The sequence below is a fragment of the Apostichopus japonicus genome, chromosome 17 (genome assembly GCF_037975245.1).
Source record: "Apostichopus japonicus isolate 1M-3 chromosome 17, ASM3797524v1, whole genome shotgun sequence".
Lineage (NCBI taxonomy): Eukaryota > Metazoa > Echinodermata > Holothuroidea > Aspidochirotida > Stichopodidae > Apostichopus > Apostichopus japonicus.
The window spans coordinates 29,154,670-29,165,266 of record NC_092577.1 but is presented as its reverse complement, the minus strand read 5'-3'; the positions used below and the strand labels follow the sequence as shown (position 1 = coordinate 29,165,266).

General features: G+C 37.2%; 1 protein-coding gene across 2 annotated transcripts in view; it reads right to left on the bottom strand.

Moving 5' to 3' along the window:
- Positions 1-729: 729 nt before the first annotated feature.
- Positions 730-10,597, bottom strand: part of LOC139985093 (F-box only protein 9-like) — a 256,710-nt gene continuing 246,842 nt past the window's right edge. For both annotated transcript variants that reach the window (XM_071999290.1, XM_071999289.1), the window contains exons 6-12: positions 9,341-9,449; positions 8,780-8,943; positions 7,756-7,958; positions 6,664-6,782; positions 6,006-6,122; positions 3,896-3,975; positions 730-3,080 (exon numbers count right to left, since the gene is read on the bottom strand). In XM_071999290.1, coding sequence (XP_071855391.1) covers positions 2,975-3,080; positions 3,896-3,975; positions 6,006-6,122; positions 6,664-6,782; positions 7,756-7,958; positions 8,780-8,943; positions 9,341-9,449 — 898 coding nt within the window. In that variant the 3' untranslated portion in view covers positions 730-2,974. The remainder of the gene's footprint in view (positions 3,081-3,895; positions 3,976-6,005; positions 6,123-6,663; positions 6,783-7,755; positions 7,959-8,779; positions 8,944-9,340; positions 9,450-10,597) is intronic.

The following is a 10,597-nucleotide window of genomic DNA, read 5'->3' as shown; positions in this document are numbered from 1 at the left end:
GTTTGACTCATTCCTGGACCAACATATGGCCTTCCCTATCCTTATCCTATCTGTATAACTTTTCTTCTTTCTCCTTTGCATCACCACGCCACTCTTATCTGTGTAAATGTCCCGAGTAATATATTCCTGGCACCATCATGGCCCTCTCCTATCTGTCCAATGTCCCCTGTGTGAATCATTCCTGGCACCAACATGGCCCTCCCCTATCCCAATCCATTGTGTCTGAAGAAGATGGTACATGTTTAAATTTAAACTAATGTTTGAGTGAGATTGTGGGATATAATTTAGAAGAACACTCAATTAGAGTGGCTGGACTCCTTAATCTAATACACAGACCAATAGCTCAGTACCTCATTTGCAATGTTAAAGTTGAAAAACATGTTAACAAATGCATTATGTATATATTAATTGTTTCAATTCCTGTAAAGCGCTTCGAGCAACGTTGCTGATGAACGCGCTATATAAGTACTATTTTATTATTATTTTTATTATTACAAATTGGTTAAGGACTGATGGTTCTGAATATCATCCATAGGTGTCTTGTTGCATATATAAGTTAAAAAACTGCTTTGGTAGAGATTTAGAATTTCAGAGACATTGACTATGCGGCAATGTGCTGAGTGGCAATCCATCAATGGAGCCTTAGTGGCATGCATTCCTGAGAGTTCACATAATTTAAAGCTGAAATATCGTAACACCAGAATCGTTATAGAAAACACTACAACACAATTGCTTGACTTGTTCATTGTTTTCCACACTTTCCCTTGTTGATAATATGACAGTCCATTTAATATATATATATATCATATCGTAACCCATTACAGATAATATCTGACAAATTATAGTCACCTGTTACCAATTACTTTTAAGATTCTGCACATTAACCTCCACCAGGTTTGCTTGTACACTATTAGACCATCTATGAGGTAATTAGAAGATCATCATGTTATAGGCAACCTATTTAGTTATTTACAATACAAATAAAACTGGTGATTACTGTATTAGGTTACATCCCACTTTACAAATTGTTATTTTGAGAAAGGAATTAAACAAATAAGAAAAGAACCAAAAATGCAGCGAATATTACTTGGTATGTCACCATGACAACTTGTAAAACACAAAATGATAGTCATAACATTATCGATGCCACGCTTTCGATTTTCAAAGACAGTCAATGAGATGCTGATCATGTTGTGTTGTAAGATATTATCTTTCTGACCATATTAGCACATCTGATATTTTTGGTATCACTGACTGCATGGTTCCATTTAAAAGAGATATCTGCTGTTAGTAATGTCACTTAATACAGACTTAGTTAGACTAAGACGTTATTACTTGTTTATAAGAGACATCAGCTTTTATATTTTTACTCACTTTATGTAAGAAGAAATACTGTGAAAACCATACCAACACTGATAAAATCACTGAGTCATGTAACACAGTGTCTGTTTCCACTATAGTGATACTACTGACTGCATCTCAGCAGAAACACAGTGGATGAAAACATGTTTCATGCCAACATTAAAATTGAAATGTTGGCTTTGTAAACCTAGCATCCATCACTTGGATGTGTGCCAATAATTAATCAATGTCAGACGAATGCACCCTCATAAACCAATCACATGTTACCGATCTACGGACATCAGTTTTTGGGTGACTTTCCAATTTTGCCCGCACAATATATTTGAATTTTTCTATTGGTCAATGGCCTGTTAAGTTGGGGTCAACCTTGGAATAAACTGTCCTACTAATTTTTGGTTATGTTGGGGAAATTGTTTGAGAACCATGTATATTTTACAGTGAAAGGCAATCTTTGATGTGAAGAATAGTGTTCAACATTATAGCATTATGCAAAAAAAAAAAAAAAAATTGAATAATTGAGAGGTAAATTTAATAATCTCTGCCCTTTGAACAGGAACCCCAACTTTCATTACAATTCTTAAAAGGCCATTTTCCAGAATTACTTGTTTGAAGTTGTAACATTTTGCACCACAAGGAAAGTTAGAGCAAGCAGGTATAATATCATAAATGCAGATTGACAAAGATGTGTGTGTTTTTTTTTTACACTATTGTTTTGGGGAATAATTCCTACTTTTTATGGCAGAGCTGGAATAACTTACACAATAATAAGGAATATCAGTGTATTCAAATTTGGATGAGTCCACTTTCTAAAGACAAAACGAAACTCCAATTTTGTTGAAAACAAAATATATGTTGTGGAGAATCCATCTATGACATCATCTGTCTTTGGTATTTTAAAGTTCACTTTTGTCAAATTGAATGTATCTCAAAATGAAGGAATCGAATGCCAATTTCACCAGGGTGCATTGATTACATTCTATGTCTTTAAAACACAATATTACCTTCAAAATTATCCTTCCAAAACAGTTGATTCAATCCAATTGTAAACGGAATGGACAATAGAAGGTCAGCAATTGGTACAGTTATGTTACAGTCACAGAAGTTGGTTCTAAAGTATGTAATAGTCACAGTGGTTTACTTACTAGATATTTAAATTCAAGCATTGAAACAGGGGTTTGAACAAATAAAAAATGAAAAAAAAGAAAAGATATTCAGGAAATACCTTAATTTAAATGCAACATATGTTTGTTAATAAACCCGCAAAAGTTGATGATAAAGTGCGTACAAAATGCGTTTACTTCTTAGCAAAGTTATGTATGTGGAATGAACCAAACAAAAAAACCTGAAACATAAAAACATAAAAAAGGAAAAAATGATCAAGATGAAAACAACTTTGAATATTCATAGCTGCGGCTATCTGATCGTGAATATTCATAGTGAATATAAAGCTATATGGTCATTAATATTCATAGTGAATGAAAAGCTACATGGTCATGAATATGCAGAGTGGAGTAAGATATAGCTATCTGATCTTGAATATTCATAGTGAATGTAAAGCTATATGGTCATGAATATGCAGAGAGTAGATATAAAGCTATCTTGTGTTGATTATTCATAGTGGAGATACGGCTGTCCTGGTGTAGCTCTTGACCCGAGAGAACAGAAGTGGATTGAAAGTCGAATGGTCAAAGTCTGAGACAGTTGCCATGTTAGAAGACCTTGAAGATGGAAAAAAATATATATATAAAAATATCAACCTTAATAATTTTCATAAACACCTTCTCTCTGAAAAGGTTATCTTTTCCCAAAGACACTTGCACATCCTTGCTTCTCTTTATACTTTCATCTTGTGAGAAGTCAACTCCATAATAGTTTAATTGACTAATTAGACAACAAAACTGTAGAGAGAAATATAATATAATATATCAAGACAAATAGAGAGTCCCAAATTCTTTAGTCACCATCAACGCTAGTCACCTCAAAGGCCCATGTTCCATTTATCACGAGTCTTATGTAATATTATTCATAGTTGCAGATGTACACATTATTAAACCCACCACCTTGTAAAAATAATTTAAAAAAAAATACGCGGCTGTATAAACAGTCAAGATTCATTATAAAATTCATAGACAGTTAAAACTACCCTCATGACGTCAAGAGTACACGATTGCTGTGTTTATAACGCAATGAAGATACATCCTAAACTAGAGACTCCTTGAATTATTCAGGGTACCAACTGGATCAGATGTATACAGTCTGCTTTTAATATGTTGATGTTAACAACCAGGGATGAGCCTGGGGTGAACAAAATATCACTGAAATTTTCAAAAATTGCGGTATAGGCTCCAGTTTGCGTATGCTACATTGTGTTGGGATAAAAGTTTTTGTCCCCGGGGTAGAAAAGAAATCACGGGTATTCCGCGAATTCGCGGGAAAGCTCATGGCTGAACAACACTGTGTCTCGTATCTTGAGAAGAATATTACCAACTGTCTAAGTGAGAAAGAATGGAAGGTCTATTAGCAGTCAACTTACGCATATCTCGTTTCGCATGAGTAATGTTTCCACTCCAGTTTGGTGTTGTTGTGCCTGCTTGAGCCAGATACTTCAAATTCCTGATGAACGACAGAAAAAGTGTCATATTACTGCTAGAAACTCGATAACCGATAATGACTTAGGGGTATGAGAGTTAACTCCCTATGAATCAATCACTGAAAATATGTTACACAGCTGTGAAAATAAGGGGGAGGAATGGCCAAGGGACTCACTTGTTACAAACTACACAGGGTAAAACAGGGGGGATACAAGGAAGGTTCTCCATATAATTGGAAATATGTTACTTACTAAGCTGAGAAAATAATTTAGAATGAGCAATGGCTATGAAAGGAACTCACTACAAACTACACAGGGAAAACAGGGAAGATTCTCCATTTCACAATCAACATAGAACGGTCCTTCCTGGGGCATCCTTTGATTTCATCTCCATTGCTTGCCTTGCGTAATTGTGTCAGTAGTGAGCCTGTCTGTCACACTTTCATGTGTAGCAAGTTTTCATCAGTCATTCATTACTGTTATTATCCTGTTGTTATTACCTAGTGAACTTGTCTGATCCCTTTTATGTGGTCATTCAGCATTCAACCCTCATCCCCCCCTCCCCCCCTCTCTCTCTTAATTTCTGAGTTGTCTGTTATCTTCTATGGGGTCACTCACCATTCATCCCTCACTCTTCCTCCCCCTCCCCCTCTCCGTCTTAATTTCTGAGTTGTCTGTTCCCTTCTTTGGGGTCACTCACCATTCATCATAACTCTTCCTTCCCCCTCTCTCTCTCTTAATTTTTGAGTTTGTCTGTTCCATTCTCTGTGGTCACTCACCATTCATCCCTCACTCTTTCTTTTCCCCCCTCCCCCCCTCTCTCTATCTTAATTTCTGAGTTTGCCTGTTCCCTTCCATGTGGTCACTCACCAATCATCCCTCACTCTTCCTTTCCCCTCCCCATCCCCCATCTCTCTCTCTTAATTTTTGAGTTTGTCTGTTCCCTTCTCTGTGGTCACTCACCATTCATCCCCCACTCATCCTTTCCCCCCTCCCCCCCTCTCTCTCTTAATTTTTGAGTTTGTCTGTTCCATTCGCTGTGGTCACTCACCATTCATCCCTCATTCTTCCCCCACCCTCCCCCCTCTCTCTCTTAATTTTTGAGTTTGTCTGTTCCCTTCCATGTGGTCACTCACCATTCATCCCTTATTCTTCCTCCCCCTCCCCCTCCCCCCTCTCTCTATCTTAATTTCTGAGTTTGTCTGTTCCCTTCCATGTGGTCACTTACCATTCATCCCTCATTCTTCCTCCCCTCCCCCCATCCCCCCCTTTCTCTGTCTTAATTTCTGAGTTTGTCTGTTACCTTCTATGTGGTCACTCATCATTCACCCCTCACTCTTCCTTTCCCCTCTCTATCTTAATTTTTGAGTTTGTCTGTCATCCTCCACCAATGACATAGTTTAATTCCATGATTCCTTTTTAAAATGTTTATGGCAAAAGTTAGACCAACTGATCAGTTTCAAACGAGCTGCCCAATTTCATTCCTTTGGATGAATCATACCCAACTATAAAACTTTCCATGGTTTACTTACCTTGCACAAATTGGACCAATTGCATATATTTCCTTTGTAAAACTAGCCTTTTTCCATGTTAACTTAGCAAAGTTGCCACAAGTTACATTTACTTGGGCTACATTTCACTGCTTTTATACGTGGACCAGGAAGTTCCGTACTCAAGGCAGCCGACACCAAATAAGGGAAACTTGAAAAACCACTGCAGTTAAGCAAGCCAGTATGCCTTAGGTGTTTCAAGCATCATTATTTAAAAAATATTTCACCGAGAAGGCAAATCAAATTGAAAGGGAGATTTCCTCTTCATTTGATCTACTCTAGAAGCCTGATGTGTCATTACACCTTTTCTTCGTCGCAGGAATCAAAGAATTTCAAATTCGGGCATTTCCAGGATACACCCCAGGCTGGGGGGTTGGGCATTGCTTATAATCTGTTGCTCTGTCTCTACACAAAGTTAAATGTGGTTTCATATGTACAAGATTCCATAACAGCGATATTCAATTCACCCTTTGAAGGTAACGGGTTAAGATACAGGCACTCACCACTCTGAAAATCTGCTCTTTCAAGATGGAGCTGTTATTGTTTCTGTCTGATCTTCTCTTGTACCGCTGGTACCCACTTTCCGTTTCCTTTCTCTCTTGTTGTAGAACTGCTGAGAGCTACAAAATATGATAAATCACAACGAAACATCTTAAGAATTAGCAACACTCAAAAACGAAAAAGGCTGAGAAAAAAAGCTTGTAGAAGACAGAATTGTCTTAATCTCACCTTAATGTGTCTCATTTTGAGTGACATTACCAGATGAGGCTGTATAAAAACAAGAATGGACGGCTCTCTTCAGTATAATAAATCTCAGAGCGGTCAGATTGGGTAAAGTTCTTGCTTTCGAACGATCTTGGACCCCATGTAGAGACACATTATTATGTTCCTTCAAAGTATTACATTCACTCAAAGTTCTTTTAATGTCATTACCTAAATTCATGACAAGAACTGAGCTTTGAATTAGCTAATGAACTAATATCATACCTCAAAGAAGCCTCGGTCCTGTTGTGAAATAAACAAACTCACTTCAGTCACTCAAACACAAGCTGAGGTCTTGTTGTCAAACTAAACAGACATCTATCGAAGGAGGTGGAGAGCCTGAAATGGCGGCTAGACCTTGCGACAGATAGCCACGAGTTGCGTGATCATGACACTTACCGTGTTTCCTATGCAGCGGTAATGTCCTTTAACGAAGCCTTCGCCAGATACGGACTTCGTTTTCAGTCTGGGCACGACTTCCTTTGGTGACTCTGGGCTAGTCATCATGATGATGGCACCTTGACAGTCAGATAGAGGATATCACAAAAAGATTAATGAATATATATATATATATATATATATATATATATATATATGGAGGCTGGAAGTTTTTTCACTGTTCTTGATTTTCTAACTCATTACGATTTTCATTTATATATATATATGTATATATGTCATACAGAGTCAGTAATTTATGTGTCATTAATTTATAGGCTTCTGAATCAACTCACAGGGCCATGTCACCTATTGTTGATCACTTAAGAAGAAATGAATGATAAGAAGTTTAAGATTGATGTGCGTTCTCTCAAATAATATAAAGTATTAATCCAAATGTAAAAATACATTGAATCGCACATTACGTCATATGTGGCCGTAACTTAGAATAAACCATTGGTATTACATTCTCCCGGAAGCTACAGTTCAAACAATGGAACCTATTACTCCAGGAGGATGACGTGAAGTAGCATGTCTCTAATATCATCTGGGCAATACTCTTCAATAGCTTTGCTGAGTCTACTAAAATCATTTTGTTAATTTATCCTTGAGACCTTTGGAATGTTTCTTTAGCTGTCAAAAGTTCTCGGTATTGAGTATTTCAACCGATCGAATGCCACTCTTTTGTTGTTATCTCTATAGATAAATTTTTCAAATATTGTATAAATAAGAACAAAGACATTTTCAGCTAAATTTGTTATGATGACATCATTCACTCTCCTGTTGATAAATGTTGACGAATGTTGATGAATGTTGATGAAAGTGCAAAATAGCACCAATCATGTGAAAAATTCATATATTTGTTCACAAAGTGCCATGTGGGTGTGGTTTTGACCTACGATGTCGAAAATGACCAGCAATTTTATGAAAAAACACAAACACAGGTCTTCAACCCATAGGTCCATCCCTTCAGGCACATACTGCAGACTAACCAATTTTGTCTTCACTTTTTCTTTCGTAAAAACCAAAGGTAAATATATGATAAATCACACCCACCATCGGGAAAGACACGAATGAAACGATAGTACTCCACAAGATACCACGGTTTGTAGGTCTGATCGATGTAGGACTGTTCTCCTTGGCGTACGTAGGTCATGCGGCAAATGTAGACCCCGTCGAACCGCAAATGGGGGCGCTGCAGAAACATCTGGCGCCACGTAATGCAGTCCTTGGCTAAGAAAACAGTGCTGCCCCAAATCCTACTCGAGGTTAACAGAAAAAGAAACAAAGAAAACTTGATGCAGAAAAAGAAAAACAGGAAACTTGATACAGAAAAAGAAACAAAACAGGAAAAAGTTGATACAGCGTCGTGTCATGTCCATGGGGTAAGCTGAAAAAAAATTCCTGATCCATGTTACTTAAACTGGGCAAGCTTTGGCAATGCATTGTGGGCTTTCCAATGAGGTTTGTTGAGAGCATAATGCACTTAAAGTACGAATTGTTACGTCTAAGGTTGAGAAAGACGGCCAGAGTTGCTACTCTGGCATTTTCAAAAGCCCAAAATTACACATTTGACGTTTTTTATATCTTAAAGCCTAACCCTATTTTTTATATTTCAAACCCTAACCCTATTCATGACTTTCCAGGCCAGGTAAAGAAGACTTAAAAATTTTACCTGTCTTACACAGGATTTTCAGGCCCTGAAAAAAGCCCTTGATCTATCAACCTTCAAGTAATATGGACAAAGGATAGACAAAAACATAGTATACAGGTTCTAAATTCTTGCTGTTATTTGAACATAATTTTCTGTGCTTAATTTATGACAAAATAAAATAAAACTGTTAGCAAACTGCTTATCTTCTTCAAAGGCTAATAAAAAAGAGAAAAAAAGAAAAAAAGAAAAAAAAGAAAAAAGAAAAAAATGAAATATTTTTTTTAGCCTTTGAAGAAGATCCTGCTAGGGTCGAAACGTCAGGCCAACTTACTTTTACACACTTATTTATGACATTTATTTCACAACCAAAGAACATGCCTTTTATAATAGTTGATTGTTATTTCCAGAGTACTTCCTTACACTCACCTTTGACATACAAGTCTCCAAATCTCTTCATCCCTGGTACAAATGTAGAAACCACGACAGACCATTGACAGTTGTTCCAGGGACCGGAGGTCAATGTGTGATGACACCACCCATCGGAACACCAGAAGGAGAAGCTCGAGGGGAAGCTTGGAGATGTGTGTTCCCTGAAAATAGTGAATATATGTGTTCCAAACAGTAAATTGAAAAGCAAAAAGAAACAGAGCATCCTTTAGGGAATAAGTTACCTGGTATGACAACACAAAATGCTATGTAAAATACTATGCAAAATGCTTTTCAAAATGCTATTCAAAATGAACAAATTGCTAAACAAAGTGCTGTAGTTTGACCATGATTAGATGCATAGCAGAAGTTGCAGAAACATAGTATTTTATAAGAGACAAAGTGTGGACATAGCCATCAAAAAAGCTGTGCAAAATTTGTACACTGTATAGTTCCCCGTCCTTGAAGTTTTCCCCAGTCGTGCTTCGTTCTTGAGATGTGAGGTGATTGACGACGGGTGATTTTATGCTCCGTGTTGGAGAAAAAAAAATAAACTCTCACCTTCTGTGGAAACTGTTTCTCACAAGTTGACCTCAGATTGTTTATGCTCATAGCACTGAGCTGAGATGTAACGTTGTTGACTTCTCCTTCCTCTCCATAATCTGATGCTCTGCCAAAAAAAAAAAAAAAAAAAAAATCAAGTTCACTTTTATAAATTCTAATATTTGATAATTAATTACCTTCTGTGTACCACCAACATGTTTTCATTGACCATTTCTTTCTCCAATTCCTACTTAGAAAAGGTCTACGTTGTACCCACATCCTCTTTCATAATAATTTATGGGTTATTTATCACACTGCACAATGAAATATATCCTGACTAGGGTTGGGCGATATTTGCTTTTTAATGTCACGATAAATAGTTCAAAAATTATCGCGATATTTCGATAATTACGATAATTTTTTCTTGTTGTTTTTAGTGTGTTCGCGAACACACTAAAAACAACTGCCGATTTCCCACCGGTTTTTTCACGCAGCAAACACACCGAGCATAATGGCGTGGGGTTCAGGGCCCGCCTTAGAGCCCCGTTGGGGTCAAGGGGTGGAACCCCTTGTGGGGGTCCAGGGGCGAAGGCCCCCGGAAAAGTTAAGTATTTTTGCGTGTCTGGCGGTAAAAAATTCGCAATTGAGGATTCAAAATACTGACTAACTTTATGAATTTAAATTGTCACGAAACTGATGAAAGTTTTAAAATAACAAGTTAGAGTAGCTATATTATGTGATAAAATGAAAAGAGAATTAATCTGTCTTACAATCTTTATAAAGTTTTACTTACAAAACTGTCGATATTATGAAACAAACTACGTTCGGCAAAGCCCCGTTTCTAGACTGCCTAACAATCAGTTTACAACTGCAGTGTTTAACCGTACTTAAATATCACGGTAGGCTAATGTTCTTCAAATTTTCGCAGGTACCTTGCAAAACAACCCCCCTGTCTAACACCGGTTTGTTAACATTTTTGGCACGGTTCCAAAAAACTTTTCATGGAGTAAACTTTTTTGGCTCCACCCTAGAATTAATTAGGTCAGTCAGTAAAGGATCCGTAAAGTTATGCGAAATATTATCTTAGACGTTCAAGGAAAGTCGGTAAATATCCCCGTAACATTAAGGTAAGTAAAACACACCTCAAGCCAACCGACTCCTCCGCATGAACAAAACAAACTATTCCCCATGATACACGAGGCACAGTCTATACCATACAGACATACTGTAGCACGATATCAAGGCCCCCAATAGCTACGTATGGCCATCTTTATG